The sequence below is a fragment of the Pan troglodytes genome, chromosome 9, assembly GCF_028858775.2.
Source record: "Pan troglodytes isolate AG18354 chromosome 9, NHGRI_mPanTro3-v2.0_pri, whole genome shotgun sequence".
NCBI lineage: Eukaryota > Metazoa > Chordata > Mammalia > Primates > Hominidae > Pan > Pan troglodytes.
The window spans coordinates 125,683,834-125,704,452 of record NC_072407.2 but is presented as its reverse complement, the minus strand read 5'-3'; the positions used below and the strand labels follow the sequence as shown (position 1 = coordinate 125,704,452).

At 43.8% G+C, this 20,619-nt stretch overlaps 1 protein-coding gene and 1 non-coding gene across 2 annotated transcripts; one reads left to right on the top strand and one right to left on the bottom strand.

Annotated features, from left to right (window-relative positions):
- Positions 1-829: 829 nt before the first annotated feature.
- On the bottom strand, positions 830-992 carry LOC112204940 (U1 spliceosomal RNA). Its single transcript, XR_002938678.1, has one exon. It is a non-coding gene; the product is annotated as a U1 spliceosomal RNA (small nuclear RNA).
- A 9,046-nt stretch (positions 993-10,038) lies between these two features.
- Positions 10,039-10,977, top strand: OR6X1 (olfactory receptor family 6 subfamily X member 1). Its single transcript, XM_522211.7, has one exon. It carries the CDS (start codon positions 10,039-10,041, stop codon positions 10,975-10,977), a length of 939 nt encoding a protein of 312 aa, XP_522211.5.
- Positions 10,978-20,619: the final 9,642 nt, after the last annotated feature.

Below are 20,619 nucleotides of genomic sequence, written 5' to 3'. Positions count from 1 at the left end.
TGATGCCTCATTAGAAACCACACAAACCAGAAGGCAATGGAACAATATCTTTAAACTGCTGGGGAGTAGATGAGAAAAGGGAGAATAAACTATCAACTTAGAATTCTATATCCTCTAAAAACATTCTTCAAAAATAAATATTACATAAATAGATTTTCAAATTTAAAAAATCAGAAAAATTTTTGTCATCACACCTTCACTGCTAGTAATGTTAAAGGAATTTCTTGAGGCCAAAAAGTAATCAAAATTCAGATCTACATACACACACACAAAAGGCCACTGGACATGGTAAGTATGACTGTAAATATAAAACTTCCTTTTTAACCACTTTATTGATGTATGATTGACATACAAAAACTATGTATATTAATGTATACATCTTAATATATACAGTCTTGATTCAAAAACTTCACAGAGGCCCCTTCCCCTCCTCCTGCCCAGATTCATGTTTGAACAGCCAGCTTGCCTTCTTGCAGTTGAAAACCACAAGGTGGGCCTGAAGGGAAGAAAAGCCCCCCTTTATCATTGATTTTCAGTAATTTAATTATGATATGTGTAGGTATAGTTTGCTTTGGTTTATATTGTTTGGTGTTCATTGAGATTTGTGAACATGCAAATGAGTTTGGAGATAAAGATTCACCAACGAAATCATCACCTCAATCCACACAGTAGGCCTATCCATCATCTCAGAAAGTTTCTTCCAACCTTCTCTATTTATTATTATCATTTTGTTTGTTTATTATAAGAACACTTAACATAAGATCTACTCTTTTAGCAAATTATTAAGTATACAATACAGCTTTTGTTTGTTTGTTTGTTTGTTTTTCTTGAGGGGAAAGCATGAACACAGTCCCCTACTACCACAAATTATGCAGTCAAGTCTACCACATTTGGGGAAATCACAGGAGTCAGCACACCCAGAGAGAATGGATCAGCCTCGCCCTGGGAAAACCACCTTCATGATCATGGTATCACCTCTGCCAGGTAAGGATTAATACAAGATTCTTAACTATAGGCATTATACTATAGAGTCAATTTCTAGGACTTTTTATTCATCTTGTGTAACTGAAATTTTGTACATTTTCACTAATACCTCCCTGTTCTCCTCTCCCTTTCAGTCCCTGGAAACACTATTCCACTTTTGGCTTTTATGTGTTTGACTATTTTAGATTAATTATATAAGTGGTATCATGTAGTATTTGTACTTTATATGATCTATTTCACTTAGCATTATGTCCTCCAGGTTCACCTATGCTGTCACAAATGGCAGGATTTCCTTCTTCATTAAAACTGAATAATATTCTATTGTGTGTATTTTCTTTATCCATTCATCCATTGATGGACATTTAGGTTGCTTACATGTCTTGGCTATTGTGAATAATGCTGAAATAAACATAGGATGCAGATATATTTTTGAGATACTGATTTCAACTCATTTGGAGATATAGCCAGAAGTGGAATTGCTAGATCATGAGGTCATTGTTTTTTTAATTTGTTAAGGAACCTCCATATTGTTTTCTACAGTGGATGCACCAATTTACATTACCACCAATGGTACATAAAGGTTTACTCTTCTCCACATTCTTGCCAACATTTGTTATTTTTTTATGGTAGTCATCCTAAAAGATATGAAGTTATAGCTCATTATAATTTTGGTTTGCATTTTCCTGATGGTTTGTGATATTAAGCACCTTTTCAGATATCTGTTGTTCCTTCATATGTCTTCTTTGAAGAAATGTTTACTCAAGTCCTTTGCCCATTTTTTAATTAGATTATTGTGGGGTTGTTTTTTGTTTTTTTGCTATTGAGTTGGAGGACGTCCTTATATATTTTGGATAGTAATCCTTGACATAGTTTGGATGTTTGTCCTGTCCAAATCTCATGTTTAAATGTGATCCCCAGTGTTGGAAGTGGGGCCTGGTGGGAGGTGTTTGGGTCATGGGGAGGATCCTTTATGAATGGCTTGGTGCTATCCTCATGGTAATGGGTGAGTTCTCCCTCTATCAGTTCACATGAGAGCTGATTGTTTAAAAGAGTATGGTACCCCTTCCTCTCTCTTGCTCCCCCTCTTACCATGTGACACAACTGATCCCCTTTTGCTTTATGTCATGAGTCAAAGCTTCCAGAGACCCACCCCAGAAGCAGATGCTGGTACCATGTTTCCTGCACAGTCTTCAGAACTGTGAGCCAAATAAACCTCTTTTCTTTATGAATTACTCAGTTTCAGGTATTCCTTTAGAACAATGTAAAACAGACTAATACAGAAAATTGGTACCAGGAGTGGGGTTTGCTATGAAGATACCTGAAAGTGGGGAAGCTGCTTTGGAAATGGATAACAGGCAGAAGTTGAAAGAGATTGGATGTTTCTGAAGAAGACTGGAAGATGAGGGAAAAATTAGGATTTCTTAGAGACTTGTTAAGAGGTTGTGACCAAAATGCTGATAGAAACATGGACAGTGAAGGCCAGGCTGATGAGGTCTCAGACTGAAATAAAGAATTTATTGGAAATGGGAATGAAAGTCACCCTTGTTATGCCCTAGCAAAAATCTTGGCAGCATTTTGTCCATGTCCTAGGGATTCGTGGAAGGTTGAACATAAGAATGATGACCCAAGGTATCTGGTGGAGAAATCTTTAAGCAGTAACATATTCAAAATATGGTGTAGCTGCTTCTAACAGCCTACAGTCAGATGTGGAAGCAAAGGAATGACTTAAAGTTGGAACTTATAATTAAAAGGGAAGCAGAGGAAAAAAATTGGAAAATCTGCAGCCTGGTCATGTGGTAGAAAAAGAAAAAGCATTTTCAAGACAGAAATACACATAGGCTATAGAGCAGCCACTTGCTAGAGAGATTTTATGACTCAAATAGAGCAAAGCGCTAACAACCAAGACCATGAGAAAAGGCTTTCAAGGAATTTTGGAAATCTTCAAAGCAGTCCCTCCCATCACAGGCGAGATCACACAGCGCAATCTCGGCTCACTGCAACCTCCGCCTCCCGGGTTCACGCCATTCTCCTGCGTCAGCCTCCCGAATAGCTGGAAATACAGGTGCCTGCCACCACGCCTGGCTAATTTTTTATATTTTTAGTAGAGATGGGGTTTCACTCTGTTAGCCAGGATGGTCTTGATCTCCTGACCTCGTGATCCACTTGCCTCAGCCTCCCAAAGTGCTGGGATTACAGGCATGAGCCATCACGCCAGGCCAAGAACTTTTTTTTAGAGAGACAGTCTCGCTCTGTTGCACAGGCTGAAGTGCAGTGGTACAACCATGGCTCACTGCAGCCTCAAACTTCTGGGCTCAAGCAATCCTCCTGCCTCAGCCTCCTGAGTAGCTAGGATGACAGGTGTGCACTACCATGCCCAGCTACTTTTTAATTTTTTGTAGAGACAGTGTCTCACTATGTTGCCCAGGATGGTCTTGAACTCCTGGCCTCAAGCAATCCTCCACCTAAGCCTCCCAAAATGCTAGGATTACAGGTGCATGCCCTGCTTTAGAATAAAGCAATTGTATGACTCAATAATAAAAAACAAAAATTATCTATTTTTAAGTGGGTAAAATATTTAAACTAACTTCATAAAAATGATACAGAAACTGTTGATAAGCATATGAAAATGTGTTCAACATCACTGGTCATCAGGGAAATGCAAATTAAATTAAGAATGAGAAAATCCAACCCCTACTATCATATCTAATTTTTTTAAACTGACAACAGCAAATGTTGGTGAAAATGTGGAACAACTAGAACTCTCATATAGTCGATGGGCCTGTGAAATGGTGCAACCTCATTGGAAAACAGGTTGGCTGTTTCTCAAAAAGTGGAACATACACAGACCTTATGACTCAGGAATTTCACTTTTAGTCATGTACCTAAAGTAAATAAAAATAGACACCCACAAAAATATTCCTACATGAGTATTCACCACGACTTTATGTATAATAGTAAAAACTAAAACAACCCAAACACTCATTGACTAATATATGAATAAATAAGACGTGTATATTCATACAATGGAAACTCAGTACTTTTTTTTTTTTTGAGACAGGGTCTCACTCTGTTTCCTAGGCTGAAGAGCACTGTAATGATCATGGATCACTGCGGCTTCAACCTCTTGGGCTTAAGCATTCCTCCCAGCTCGGCCTCCCAAGTAGGTGAGACTACAGGCACATGCCACCATGCCCAGCTAATTTTTTATTTTTTGTAAAGACTTGGTTTCACCATGTTGCCCAGGCTGGTCTTGAACTTCTGGGCTCAAGCAATCCAACCCCCTAGGACTCACAAAGAACTGGGATTACAGGCATGAGCCATGGCACCCTGAAACTCAGCACTTTAAAGGAATTAGCTTTTTATACTTAGCAATGTGGATGAATCTCAAAAACATTTTGCTAAGTGAAAGTACCCTGACACAAAAGAATACACATACCATATGATTCCATTTATATAAAAATCACGCAATAGATGACACTAATCTACAGACATAGAAATCAGACAGCGGTTGTTGGGGTGGGAGAGAGAGTTCTGAGATAGAACTGCAAATGAGCACAAAAGAATTTTTTCAAAGTGCTAGGAAAATTCTGCATCTTAATTGAAGTGGTGATTACATGTGTGCATACATCTGTCAAAACTCTTCAAACTGTATACTTAAAAATGAATGTATTTTATTTCTACTTAAATCATCCTCATTAGCGTTGATTTTCAAGTTACAATTCCAACTCTTATGTTCCTGTTTTGCAGACAGCCTTCTCCAATAATTAGTTACACATGCAATATCCATGAACTCTCTACATGACCCTCAATACTTTAGGCCCCTGTCTTTTCATTTATCCCCATAAGATAGTTCACAAGAAAACTGAATGCAATTTCTATTCTGTTCAATCTCACATTTCTGAATACATGGCCATTTTTATATTATTGACCAAATTGACTACCTTTGATTCAATTCAGTTCATTAAAGGACCCCATTTATTTATTAAGATGTCAATAATTTTCCTTCTTGGAGAACTGAGAAATCCAAGATCTAAAAACTTACAAAATTAAAAGATTCTCAGACTTTGGTTAATTACCTCAGGAGTGCAGGAATGATTGGTACCAATTAGAATTTAGAAAACTACAAATTCCTCAGCTTGACTTGTGAATAAACTTTTAGTGAGAACTTCCCTATCTCCTGGGACTCTCTGGAGCAAATCCATGCAGACTGATGTCTCATAGGAACCTGTGAAAATGTCCCACTAACAAATTGTTATTTTCAGAGAAGATATCCTGACCTAGCAGGAACAGATGAATTAATTACTCTCAATACAATTCTCCTAAATGCTGAAGAAACCTTGCCATGTCATGAAAGCTTTATGAATAGAATTCAGTAATGCATAAGGACACTTGCATTAAAGTATAGAAAAAGAGATTCATTTTCTGTGCAGAAAAAAAGGAAAAATTTTCTGTTCCAATTATACTGCCTTTATAACCCAGCTCTCCTTTTCTGTCAGTCTACTGTGGACAAGGACACACCTTGGGGCTGGAAGTGTTTTCCTGGAAATCAGTAGTGCTGTAAGTATTGCTTTGTCACCGAGAAAGAGTACTATTTTGGAAAAACCTTTGCTTTTCTCTAGAATGAATTGATACAGCTAGACTTGACCCCTTGAAGTCTTAAAGTAAATCCTAATAAATCAATTTTGGTATCATGTAGAAAAGTCATCACAATGACCCGGACTTGGATCTTCCTCAGAAAAGCAGTCTTTATTCACCACATCTTACCTAGAACCATCAGTCCTTGAAAGGAATTTCAAATTGGTTCTTTATTCAAGTTTCAGCTTAGCACAAGTCCCCTGAGTGATGAATCTTGGTTTATTTCTCTTTGTGAAGCTTATTCTATATGTACTTAATGTTTCTGTTTTAGAGTTCTACACCACTGGGCATATTCAAATTTATTCCATAATCAAAGTCTTGAAAACTGAAATTGGTCTTCATCAGCAATTTAAAAACAAACAAATAAATAAACAAACAAGACTTGGAACATTTTACTGTTATCCAGAGAAGAAAATATGTTAATACTTTTCTTCTTTTTGTCTTCTTCTAAAACTATAAAAAGTTTTAGAAAATGTGGGATTCTTTATTGCACAACAAAACTCAGGAAAAAATGACTCAATACAATTTCAAGCAATTGAGCATTAAATGAGTTAAGAAAATTATCTGTACTCAGGCAGCCTGAAGAAGCTGGGAAAAGAACCAGAACACAGTAAAAACAAAACAAAACACCAGCATATCCCTGAGTAGGGAAAGATGGAGCAGAAAGGTTTTCATGCGGCAAAACTCACATCAGAAAAAGTTGGAAGCAGAAGCAAACTTGGAGACAAATTATTTAGCAAAGAGTCCCTGTTATGATATGACTTGAGCACTTGAAATACAGGAAACGGTGACATGTATAAACATGTGTATGTGTCAGTTTCCATAAACTTCTAGGTAACTGGGGACAGAGTGTCAACAAGCTATCCATTTATATAATCATTTAGAAAATATGTTTTGAGAGCTTATTTTGTGTCAAGCCCTATGTTTCGGCCCTGCAGACACTATTGCTGCCTGCAAGGGGCTTAGAGTCTATAGCAGACACCAAGCAAACAATAAACACAATTCTGCAAAGTGTTCAGGTATAGATATGCACAGGGCATTAGAAAAGTGTGTAGGAGCAGCACCTTAACTGGACTAGAGATGGCAAGTTAAGGAAGGCTTCCCATGGAGGTGGCTCCTAAACTTAAATCTAGAATTCAGACAAGACTTAGACAAATAATGGAGAAAGTCGGGAAGGGTATTTCTGGTGAAGAGAACAGCAGGTGCAATGGCTGGGAGGCAAGAAAGAAGATGGCATAATTGGGGAACTAGAGCAGGAGTCAGCCAGCTGTTTCTGTAAAGGGCCAGATAGCAAACCTTTTAGACTTTGGGGGTCATATGGTCTCTGTCACAATTACCAAACTTCACCATGATAGCACAAAAGCAGCCACAGGCAATAGGTAAACAGATGAGTGTGGCTATGTTTTAGTGAAACTTTACAAAAACAGGGCCATAGTTTGCTAACCTCTAAACCTGAGTAATTCAGTAAGTGTGGAGCATAGAAGAAGGCAGAAGGAAAAATGGCAAATGGCAGAAAATCATGCTGGAAAGGTAGGTAAGACCAGATCATCGGTGGTCTTAAATGTCATGCTGAGGAGTCTGGGATGTTAACTTCAAGATTCTGAGGAGTGGCGTAGTCAGAATTCGAATGGTCCCCCTTGCTATAGTTTGAACCATCGGTAGGAAAGAGCACAGCAAGTCAGGAGACAGGGAGTCCTGTTAGGAGGCTGTGTTCGAATCCTGATGGGAGATGACAGCATGATTTACCGGAGCCAGGGAGAGATGGAAAGGACACACACTAGAGAGTGAGTAAGAAGTAAAGTTAACAGGATCTGGTGACTTGGACCCTGGTGGATATGGAGGAATCCATTTGACCCTATACATTGTGACTTTTTAAAAGGAAGAAAAAGTCTAGAGTGTAGGATTGAATTGTAATAGGCATATAGACTGCAGTGTTTAATCCAGTATCTTAGCTCTATAACTTTAGGTTCCTTGGGTTGCTTTCCGGTGTTTCTCTGAACACTGCTTTTACCTGCTAACTCGAGACATCCCCACCTCCCTCTGCATCTCACAAAACTTCTCATGTGCTCAAAACCCAGTCCGTGCAGCTGTCAGGACAGCTACTGCCTGATTTCTCATTTCTGCCACTTCTACTTGCTCAGCCTTCCTCTGCTGTGGACCAGCCCCCTCACCAGGCACTGCCACTTCTGCTGGTATCATTTCTGCTGCCACTGCTGCTGCTACTCCTGGGCCCTCATGCTACCAAACCAAGCCATGTTCCTGACAAAAGCAGAGAAAGTATGTCTGTCCCCTGTATGTGTCCCACATGGTCACCTGGATACCACGGCAGTGCCGTCTGTGACCAGAATCTCAAAAGAGGTCATTCACATACCACCTGCAGCCCCTTCCTCCATGAAGCTTAGATCCACATGTACGTGTGTTACAGAGAATGGCTGACACCATACTTCACACACACACACACACACACACACACACACACACTTGCAAACTCCCTGACTCAAGATTCTGTCCTCCAAAAGCTTCATGAATCTCTCATGTAAACTGTTCTAACTGTTAATTTACCATAAGTGCCAGGACAAGCCTGACTCCCAGCTCCAGCTCAAGTGAAATTCTCTGCTCTGGTTCTATTTCACAAAAACTGAATCCTTGTCTGGAATGCATTCCCCCTCTCTCCTTACTTCACTTTCATTTCCTTTTGAACTCTAGGACTCAGCTTAGGCCTCTCCTTCTTTAGAAAAACTTCCTTAACCCCTGCTAAAGATGGGCGAAGAGCCCCTTCTAAGTGTTTCTAAAACAATCTGTGCACAACTCTACACTTTCCCTCACTAAGTCATGTTGCAATTATTATACTATATATAGTATCTATCTATCTATCTATCTATCTATCTATCTATCTATCTATCTAATAAGCTCTTTAATTGCCTAGCAGTACTTGAAGCATAGTAAGCTCTCACCAAACGCTTGTGGAATTCATAGGTCTGATTCTCCAAATGGTAGAATGTGTAGCCTTTGGAAATGTTATATTGAGCTATAGAGATTGCCACTCTTCTCTGCATGGGGAATGAAGATAATTCCATATCTATCCTATATAAAGAGATCACGTTCGTGGCCAGTTATATTGGCCATTAGTGCAAATTCAAATACTTCTCTGTCTCTCATCGTTTTGTGGAAAGGCACTAGAGCTTGTGACATTGTAGACAAAGAATCTTTTCCTGGTCTAGAAAAGAGGTGGGAGAAAATGGAAGTGTTTTTCTTCCCTAAGCAAGCCCTCAGAGAATTACAGTTATCTCACATGAGGGAAGAATGAAACAACCTATCAATGACCTGTAAGTTGCCTCTTTCATGCTAAGCTTCTTATGTACTTTGAAAAATGTGAAATTCATTTCACAGTAATTTGTCTCACCCATTTCAAAGGAAACCCACATGGAAGAATAGCCTCAATAAGAAAGGAAGTAGTTTTACTATTTTCTACTGAATTTTGGTAGAACAGAAAGGATGTTCTCAGCCCATGAATTTGCATATACAAATAGAAATACTTTACTTGGTATAAAAAGACATTTAGTCACAAAAAAAATTTTGACAAAAATGTACTTTTCCGAGTTCCCATTTTGTTATCCTTAGCATTTGCTAACCTTTCACTTTTGTAGATTAGTGTCTGCAGATCTTTATCCCATGTACATTTATTAGGTGCTTCCATATAACAGGCTTTGACTCAGCTTGTTCTGAAATTTTGAATTTGAGTTGAATATTTCTCTACTTCCTAAGCAGTTTTATTCATTTAGTTTTAAATGTTATTTTCGATACCTTTAACAAAGGAGTCTGAACCAGAATGTGGAAGTGGATTCTTCAGAAAAACACCTCTTCTGTTATCTAACTTCATCTCACCACTAATATAATAGCAATGACTTGGGGTTATTTTAAGACACACACTCACACCCACACACAATAATGGCTTCCTTAAACGTATCTGTAATATAATCAGTAACTTCTTTTTCAGACTCTGAGAGTAGGGATTAATTTCTTATGAACTCACAGCCATGTTTACGTACATATGTTGGTATACACACTATGCATTGAAAATAGTTATATGAGTAATTGACAAGAAGCAATCACATTTCACATGATTATTCTCACAGTTGTATAAGGGTGAAAAAACACTTTGCATTCATCAAGTGTTTTTAATACATTCAAAGTCCATTAGAAGCTGGTTTTGCTGACAAAAGAACCAGCCAAATCATCAGTAAAGAAGGGGTGGCCAGCGCGTATTTGTATGTGGGTGAGGGAGGACCTGAAATAGAGTCAGGTCCCGAAGGACCTTACATAGTCAGAATCCTCCTTATTTTTTGTCCCAACTATAATAAACTGTGCTCTAAGATTCTAATGAGCCTTCTTGCTTGTCTTTCTAGGGTATCAAGGGACATGAGAAATGGCACGGTAATCACAGAATTCATCCTGCTAGGCTTTCCTGTTATCCAAGGCCTACAAACACCTCTCTTTATCGCAATCTTTCTTACCTACATATTAACCCTTGCAGGCAATGGGCTTATTATTGCCCTTGTGTGGGCTGAGCCCAGGCTACAAATTCCAATGTACTTCTTCCTTTGTAACTTGTCTTTCTTAGAAATCTGGTACACCACCACAGTCATCCCCAAACTGCTAGAAACCTTTGTAGTGGCAAGAACAGTAATCTGCATGTCCTGCTGCCGGCTGCAGGCCTTCTTCCACTTCTTCGTGGGCACCACCGAGTTCTTGATCCTCACTATCATGTCTTTTGACCGCTACCTCGCCATCTGCAAGCCCCTTCGCCACCCCACCATCATGACCAGCAAACTCTGCCTGCAGCTGGCCCTGAGCTCCTGGGTGGTGGGCTTCACCATTGTCTTTTGTCAGACGATGCTGCTCATCCAGTTGCCATTCTGTGGCAATAATGTTATCAATCATTTCTACTGTGATGTTGGGCCCAGTTTGAAAGCCGCCTGCATAGACACCAGCATTTTGGAACTCCTGGGCGTCATAGCAACCGTCCTTGTGATCCCAGGGTCACTTCTCTTTAATATGATTTCTTATATCTACATTCTGTCCGCAATCCTACGAATTCCTTCAGCCACTGGCCACCAAAAGACTTTCTCTACCTGTGCCTCGCACCTGACAGTTGTCTCCCTGCTCTACGGGGCTGTTCTGTTCATGTACCTAAGACCCACAGCACACTCCTCCTTTAAGATTAATAAGGTAGTGTCTGTGCTAAATACTATCCTCACCCCCCTTCTGAATCCCTTTATTTATACTATTAGAAACAAGGAGGTGAAGGGAGCCTTAAGAAAGGCAATGACTTGCCCAAAGACTGGTCATGCAAAGTAAATCATGCAACACATCAAAATGAGCTTAATGCAGATAAAAACAATGAAAGTTGAGAGAGGATTTTGGAGAAGTTTGGTAAAACAGGCTCCCCCCAAATCCCAGAAGTTCTGATTCAATGCTATAGTAAGATAAAGATGCAAAAGCAAACCATGATGGTTAAGGTCTCCCATGAGAACTTGTTACATGTAAATGAACTAGGAGTTTTTCTTGAGAAGAAACAATGTAATTCTTCAACAAGGAAGTCCCAGTATATCCTCAGATGCATGAAGTAGAACTCTGGACTTGTCAACTGCAAACTGAAAGTAGAAACCACTAAGGTCAGAGACAAATGTCAACAACTTTAAAAATGTATAAGGAATCCTGTCTCCCTCTTTATTTATGACCACCATCTTTTTTTTTATGACCACCCTCTTTGCCTCATCTTCTTGTCAAAAACATAAAACATTCCACATCTCATTTTCTTAGTTCCTATCATCTTTATCATGAGAGAAGCATGCTACAGACTTCTAATAATTCTAATGGTCCTTCCAAAATATTTGAAATGAATCAGCTTTTTGTTTGATAATATCTCAATAAGGGGACTTCCATCTTGAAATAATACCAATTTTTAGATAAACTTAGAGGTGTTCATCCTCAGATAATACCAGAACTTGAGAACATCTTGTAAAAAGTTTCCATTTGCAGTTCATGGATTACAGCAGTTTCTGGGCTCCAATATGAGTAGACCATGTACCTAGGAAGCTAGGAAAAGTCTCAGAGCCAATCTATCTAGAAACACTTTCCTACTGGAAAATGCAGCCCCAAGGTTACATGAAGTTCAGGGCTCACATGTAGGATTGTCACCAAAACCCCCAGGGTTCAGTCAGGTCCTGGTGCTTGCTGCACAGAACATCAATCACTGAGTCACTGAGCATTGCCAGGGAAGAAGGCTTTAATTGAATGCTGCAGCCAAGAAAAATGGGAGGTAGAGTCTCAAATCCATCTCCACAACCAACTAAAATTGGGAGGTTTATATATAGTGGAAGGGAGGGAGAATAGGAGTTAGAGAGGGGTAAGGAAGAAGAGCTGGTAAGGTGAGAAAACAGGAATTAGGGAGGGGTAAGGAAGCCATCATGATGAATGAGGGGCCTGGCATCTTGTTGTCTGGATTGGTGATCTAGTGGGTTTCAGTCTCTTGCCTGAGGGTCAGTTTCCTGAGGAAGGAACTCAGTTAAGACAAATGTAAGTTTCAGCTTTTAAGACAGAGTGTCAATTTCTGTGTTCATTTAAAAATCCATAAATACCTTTTGTGTGGAACAATTGGGCTGGTTTCAGGGTTAGTGTGCAAAGTCCCTCAAAGTAGGCTACAAACCTACTGATCTGACCCTTGTCTTCAGGCAAGATATCTTTTTAGGGAATGATGATGCAGGTGATTCAGTTTGTGATAATGAGTATTAGATATGTCCCTTCCCAACAGTAAAGAAAAACTAGCTTTAAAAGACCATTAAAACTATGACTAAAAAAAAAAAATTACTGCTGGAAACCAAATTCTAAGGGCCCCTCAACCATCTGAATGGACTCCTCCTCTTGGCCAGGGCACTCCAAAGTTAACCTGAAAGACTGGCTTGGGTCATGACAGGAAGAAGGGGTCAGACACACCTCATTATGCCCTCCTCTCTTTTGGAATTCAGGAAAAGCCAACCAGCATTTAACATCAACAAAGACCTGAAGTGTGATAAGAAACATTTACAAATGTACAATCTATTCTCTCTGAAGCTTACTACCTGGAAGCTTCATTTGCATGATAAAACTTTGGTCTCCACAACCCCTTATCATAACCCAGACATTCCTTTCTATTGATAGTAACTCTTTTTTTTTTTTTTTTTTTTAATTTCTTTATTTTTATTGATCATTCTTGGGTGTTTCTCACAGAGGGGGATTTGGCAGGGTCATAGGACAACAGTGGAGGGAGGGTCAGCAGATAAACAAGTGAACAAAGGTCTCTGGTTTTCCTATGCAGAGGACCCTGCGGCCTTCCGTAGTGTTTGTGTCCCTGGGTACTTGAGATTAGGGAGTGGTGATGACTCTTAACGAGCATGCTGCCTTCAAGCATCTGTTTAACAAAGCACATCTTGCACCACCCTTAATCCATTTAACCCTGAGTGGACACAGCACATGTTTCAGAGAGCACAGAGTTGGGGGTAAGGTCACAGATCAACAGGATCCCAAGGCAGAAGAATTTTTCTTAGTACAGAACAAAATGAAAAGTCTCCCATGTCTACCTCCCTCTACACAGACATGGCAACCATCCGATCTCTCAATCCCTTCCCCGCCTTTCCCCCGCTTCTATTCCACAAAACCGCCATTGTCATCATGGCCCATTCCCAATGAGCTGCCGGGTACACCTCCCAGACGGGGCGGTGGCCGGGCAGAGGGGCTCCTCACTTCCCAGTAGGGGCGGCCGGGCAGAGGCGCCCCTCATCTCCCGGACCGGGCGGCTGGCCGGGCGGGGGGCTGACCCCCCCACCTCCCTCCCAGACGGGGCGGCTGGCCAGGCAGAGGGGCTCCTCACTTCCCAGTAGGGGCGGCCGGGCAGAGGCGCCCCTCACCTCCCGGACGGGGCGGCTGGCCGGGCGGGGGACTGACCCCCCCACCTCCCTCCCGGATAGGGCGGCTGGCCAGGCGGGGGGCTGACCCCCCCACCTCCCTCCCGGATGGGGCGGCTGGCCGGGCGGGGGGCTGACCCCCCCACCTCCTTCCCGGACCGGGCGGCTGGCCGGGCAGAGGGGCTCCTCACTTCCCAGTAGGGGCGGCCGGGCAGAGGCGCCCCTCACCTCCCGGACGGGGCGGCTGGCCGGGCGGGGGGCTGACCCCCCCACCTCCCTCCCGGACGGGGCGGCTGGCCGGGCAGAGGGGCTCCTCACCCCCCAGTAGGGGCGGCCAGGCAGAGGCGCCCCTCACCTCCCGGACGGGGCGGCTGGCCGGGCGGGGGGCTGACCCCCCCACCTCCCTCCCGGATGGGGCGGCTGGCCGGGCGGGGGGCTGACCCCCCCACCTCCTTCCCGGACGGGGCGGCTGGCCGGGCAGAGGGGCTCCTCACTTCCCAGTAGGGGCGGCCGGGCAGAGGCGCCCCTCACCTCCCGGACGGGGCGGCTGGCCGGGCAGGGGGCTGACCCCCCCGCCTCCCTCCCGGATGGGGCGGCTGGCCGGGCAGAGGGGCTCCTCAGTTCCCAGTAGGGGCGGCCGGGCAGAGGCGCCCCTCACCTCCCGGATGGGGCGGCTGGCCGGGCGGGGGGCTGATCCCCCCACCTCCCTCCCGGACGGGGCGACTGGCCGGGCGGGGGGCTGACCCCCCCACCTCCCTCCCGGACGGGGCGACTGGCCGGGCGGGGGGCTGACCCCCCCACCTCCCTCCCGGATGGGGCGGCTGGCCAGGCGGGGGGCTGACCCCCCCACCTCCCTCCCGGACAGGGTGGCTGGCCGGGCGGGGGGCTGACCCCCCCCACCTCCTTCCCGGATGGGGCGGCTGGCTGGGCAGAGGGGCTCCTCACTTCCCAGTAGGGGTGGCCAGGCAGAGGTGCCCCTCACCTCCCAGACGGGGCGGCTGGCCAGGCGGGGGGCTGACCCCCCCACCTCCCTCCCGGACGGGGCGGCTGGCTGGGCGGGGGGCTGACCCCCCCACCTCCCTCCCGGACGGGGCGGCTGGCCTGGTGGGGGCTGACCTCCACCTCCCTCCTGGATGGGGTGGCTGCCAGGCAGAGACGCTCCTCACTTCCCAGACGGGGTGGCTGCCGGGCGGAGGGGCTCCTCACTTCTCATATGGGGTGGTTGCCAGGCGGAGGGTCTCCTCACTTCTCAGACGGGGCGGCTGGGCAGAGACGCTCCTCACCTCCCAGACGGGGTCGCGGCCGGGTAGAGGCGCTCCTCACTTCCCAGATGGGGCGGCGGGGCAGAGGCGCTCCCCACATCTCAGACGATGGGCGACTGGGCAGAGGCGCTCCTCACTTCCTAGATGGGATGGCGGCCGGGCAGAGACGCTCCTCACTTTCCAGACTGGGTAGCCAGGCAGAGGGGCTCCTCACGTCCCAGATGATGGGCGGCCAGGCAGAGACGCTCCTCACTTCCCAGACGGGGTGGCGGCCGGGCAGAGGCTGCAATCTCGGCACTTTGGGAGGCCAAGGCAGGCGGCATGCTTCGCCGGGTGGTCAGAGCTATTCGCCCATAGTCCGTAGCCCAGAGCCAGGGCTGCTCGGCTCTCCGTCCCGGGGGGCCGGGGCCGGGCTGGAGGCGTGCGAACCTCTCACCGCCGCCTCCGAATGTCCTCTTTTCGATAGTAACTCTTTCAACCAATTGCCAATCAGAACATTTTTAAATCTACCTATAACCTGGAAGCCCCCCACTCCCCACTTCAAGTTGTCCTGCCTTTCTGGACAGAACCAATGTATATCTTAAATGTATCTGACTGATGTCTCATGTCTCTCTAAAGTGTATAAATCCAAGCTGTGCCCCAACCACCTTAGGCACATGTTCTCAGGATCTCCTGAGGGCTGTGCCACAGGCCATGGTCACTCATATTGGGCTCAGAATAAATCTCTTCCAATATTTTGCAGAGTTTGACTCCTTTCATCAACACTGCACACATTCCTTTTAATATTGAATTGAAAATTCAAAACAAAATGTAATGAGGCAAAAATATTATTATCTCAACTGCTGTACCTGATTTTCTCTTAGAGAGGGAACTGTCTTGGAGCTGTGCAGGAGAAATAGATCATTTGGAGATAAAGGAAGAGAGAGAACCTAAGGACATCAATATTATCATGAGCTCTGTCATCAAAGAATGGTTTAGAGTGCCCTGAATGAGGAAAAAAAGGTAATAGTTAATATTTCCCAAAAAAGAAAATGACAGAGAAAGGAAGAAAAAAGGAACCCCAAAATGGAGCAAAGCAGAGGAGTCTGCGGGAAGAAGTCAGTGGAAATTCCCCAGAATCAGGGCACCTAGAAAGCAGTTTAAGAATGGGGATGCCTAATGCTCAGTTTGAAGTCACATTTCTACAATGTTAATCTGTCTCCCCCTCAAACCTTCAGTAAAGTCTTCTATATTACCAAATGCATGTAAGAACAGAACATGCATGTCACATGCATTCATATATGTGTGTGTTGTGTGTGAGTCAAGGAGGAATAACATTTCATGTCTGGAATTATATAATTTGGATTAGAAACAGCCCATAGAGAATCTCACAGAGATGGCCACAGAATATGCAGAAATTTTAGGAAGCACTTCACATTTGCAGGGGCTTGGGCAAGTACTCAAGGTAACCTAAATCTAGAGGTGTTGGAACATCTGGGTTATATTATTATTTTAAAAAAGTTTTTAAAAATTTGCCTTCAAATCTCATAAATATTAGTTTCTCTGGGCCTAGCCTATGACCTTAAGGGTTTCATGTCTAATGGCAGACAGAGGGTAGGATAAAAACATTTTGGCAGATCCAAGAAAAGGAGGAAGGGGGGAAGAACAGGTGTGAGAATACCACCAGGCTTCAATTCATGAAACTTCAAATAGACAACATTTATTCATGCATGTTTATGTCTTACTGATATATTGATATCATGTACCAAGCTATGTTCCTGGTACTGATTCTACCAGGAAAAAATGCGTGTGTGTGTGTGTGTGTGTGTGCATTTGTGTGTGTGTGGGTATTATAGTAGTCTGCAGGGGTATTAGTTCTAGGAGTTGGAAATCCTAGAATTACAGAAGTCTATCCAACGGTGAAGCCTTCTGAACATCAAGAATGATATGAATTACAAGAAGACTTTCAGGGAACCATGCCTAAAATCTGACTTTCCTTCACCTACAGGGGAGGCAAAGACATGAAGGAGATTGTGGGCAGCCTCCAGTGTCCAGAGAAGGTAGAGTGCTGTTTTAAAGAAAAGGAGCCATGGCCACAGAGACAAGACAGAACTTGAGACCTCACATTGTGCCCTACTGTTTCTCAGGTCTCTAAAGCCAAAATGTCTTTCCTATTCTACTTTTCTCCAGAAGAGTAAGGAATTACACAAAGATCCATTCAAACAATATCACGAACAATCTACCCAGATCCCTGGATATTATTTTTCTAGTATCAATAACTTTAATGACAAAGTTGAGCACCTGGATAGACCTGAAACAAATCTTTAACAATGAACTTTAGAGTTAATTTGTTTTTGAAAATACACACACTTAAGTAAAGCAGTGTTTTCATGATGCCACAGGATATTCATAAACAGGACTCAGAATTCAAACTGGGTGGGGGGAATGCAGAGTTAGAAAAGATTAAGTAGGTTCCTTCACTATTGAACTTCTAAGAATCCATAACACTAAGTTAGAGAAAAAAATTTCCAAATCTCAAGCATATGTGTATGAAAGTACCTCCTATATGACCTTGAACCCAACATAGCTTTATTCATCCTATCTTGGAATTCATTAAGACTTGTGACCATACAGAAACAGACACAGAGACCAATGGAACAGGTTAGAAAACCCAGAAATAAAGCTACACACCTGCAACCATCTGATCTTCAACAAAGTTGACAAAAACAAGCAATGGGGAAAGGACTCCCTATTCAATAAATGATGCTGGGACAATTGGCTAGCCATATGCAGAAGATTGAAACTGGATCCCTCCCTTTCACTATATACAAAAATCAGCTCAAGATGGAGTAAAGATTTAAATATAAAACCTAAAACTATAAAACACCCTAGAAGAGGGGGAGGAGCCAAGATGGCCGAATAGGAACAGCTCCAGTCTACAGCTCCCAGCGTGAGCGACGCAGAAGACGGGTGATTTCTGCATTTCCATCTGAGGTACCGGGTTCATCTCACTAGGGAGTGCCAGACAGTGGGCGCAGGCCAGTGGGTGCGCGCACCGTGCGCGAGCCGAAGCAGGGCGAGGCATTGCCTCACCTGGGAAGCGCAAGGGGTCAGGGAGTTCCCTTTCCGAGTCAAAGAAAGGGGTGACGGACGCACCTGGAAAATCGGGTCACTCCCACCCGAATATTGCGCTTTTCAGACCGGCTTAAAAAACGGCGCACCACGAGACTATATCACTCACCTGGCTCGGAGGGTCCTACGCCCACGGAGTCTCGCTGATTGCTAGCACAGCAGTCTGAGATCAAACTGCAAGGCGGCAGCGAGGCTGGGGGAGGGGCGCCCGCCATTGCCCAGGCTTGCTTAGGTAAACAAAGCAGCCGGGAAGCTCGAACTGGGTGGAGCCCACCACAGCTCAAGGAGGCCTGCCTGCCTCTGTAGGCTCCACCTCTGGGGGCAGGGCACAGACAAACAAAAAGACAGCAGTAACCTCTGCAGACTTAAATGTCCCTGTCTGACAGCTTTGAAGAGAGCAGTGGTTCTCCCAGCACGCAGCTGGAAATCTGAGAACGGGCAGACTGCCTCCTCAAGTGGGTCCCTGACCCCTGACCCCTGAGCAGCCTAACTGGGAGGCACCCCCCAGCAGGGGCACACTGACACCTCACACGGCAGGGTATTCCAACAGACCTGCAGCTGAGGGTCCTGTCTGTTAGAAGGAAAACTAACAAACAGAAAGGACATCCACACCGAAAACCCATCTGTACATCACCATCATCAAAGACCAAAAGTAGATAAAACCACAAAGATGGGGAAAAAACAGAACAGAAAAACTGGAAACTCTAAAACGCAGAGCGCCTCTCCTCCTCCAAAGGAACGCAGTTCCTCACCAGCAACGGAACAAAGCTGGATGGAGAATGATTTTGACGAGCTGAGAGAAGAAGGCTTCAGACGATCAAATTACTCTGAGCTACGGGAGGATATTCAAACCAAAGGCAAAGAAGTTGAAAACTTTGAAAAAAATTTAGACGAATGTATAACTAGAATAACCAATACAGAGAAGTGCTTAAAGGAGCTGATGGAGCTGAAAACCAAGGCTCGAGAACTACGTGAAGAATGCAGAAGCCTCAGGAGCCGATGCGATCAACTGGAAGAAAGGGTATGAGCAATGGAAGATGAAATGAATGAAATGAAGCGAGAAGGGAAGTTTAGAGAAAAAAGAATAAAAAGAAATGAGCAAAGCCTCCAAGAAATATGGGACTATGTGAAAAGACCAAATCTACGTCTGATTGGTGTACCTGAAAGTGATGCGAAGAATGGAACCAAGTTGGAAAACACTCTGCAGGATATTATCCAGGAGAACTTCCCCAATCTAGCAAGGCAGGCCAACGTTCAGATTCAGGAAATACAGAGAACGCCACAAAGATACTCCTCGAGAAGAGCAACTCCAAGACACATAATTGTCAGATTCACCAAAGTTGAAATGAAGGAAAAAATGTTAAGGGCAGCCAGAGAGAAAGGTCGGGTTACCCTCAAAGGGAAGCCCATCAGACTAACAGCGGATCTCTCGGCAGAAACCCTACAAGCCAGAAGAGAGTGGGGGCCAATATTCAACATTCTTAAAGAAAAGAATTTTCAACCCAGAATTTCATATCCAGCCAAACTAAGCTTCATAAGTGAAGGAGAAATAAAATACTTTACAGACAAGCAAATGCTGACCGATTTTGTCACCACCAGGCCTGCCCTAAACGAGCTCCTGAAGGAAGCGCTAAACATGGAAAGGAACAACCGGTACCAGCCGCTGCAAAATCATGCCAAAATGTAAAGACCATCGAGACTAGGAAGAAACTGCATCAACTAACGAGCAAAATCACCAGCTAACATCATAATGACAGGATCAAATTCACACATAACAATATTAACTTTAAATGTAAATGGACTAAATTCTCCAATTAAAAGACACAGACTGGCAAGTTGGATAAAGAGTCAAGACCCATCAGTGTGCTGTATTCAGGAAACCCATCTCACATGCAGAGACACACATAGGCTCAAAATAAAAGGATGGAGGAAGATCTACCAATCAAATGGAAAACAAAAAAAGGCAGGGGTTGCAATCCTAGTCTCTGATAAAACAGACTTTAAACCAACAAAGATCAAAAGAGACAAAGAAGGCCATTACATAATGGTAAAGGGATCAATTCAACAAGAGGAGATAACTATCCTAAATATATATGCACCCAATACAGGAGCACCCAGATTCATAAAGCAAGTCCTGAGTGACCTACAAAGAGACTTAGACTCCCACACGTTAATAATGGGAGACTTTAACACCCCACTGTCAACATTAGACAGATCAACGAGACAGAAAGTCAACAAGGATACCCAGGAATTGAACTCAGCTCTGCACCAAGTGGACCTAATAGACATCTACAGAACTCTCCACCCCAAATCAACAGAATACATATTTTTTTCAGCACCACACCACACCTATTCCAAAATTGACCACATACTTGGAAGTAAAGTTCTCCTCAGCAAATGTAAAAGAACAGAAATTATAACAAACTATCTCTCAGACCACAGTGCAATCAAACTAGAACTCAGGATTAAGAATCTCACTCAAAGCCACTCAACTACATGGAAACTGAACAACCTGCTCCTGAATGACTACTGGGTACATAACGAAATGAAGGCAGAAATAAAGATGTTCTTTGAAACCAACGAGAACAAAGACACAACATACCAGAATCTCTGGGACGCATTCAAAGCAGTGTGTAGAGGGAAATTTACAGCGCTAAATGCCCACAAGAGAAAGCAGGAAAGAT

Excerpts from the sequence above, each read along its gene's own strand:
- OR6X1 (XM_522211.7), top strand. The coding sequence starts at position 10,039 with ATGAGAAATGGCACGGTAATCACAGAATTCATCCTGCTAGGCTTTCCT.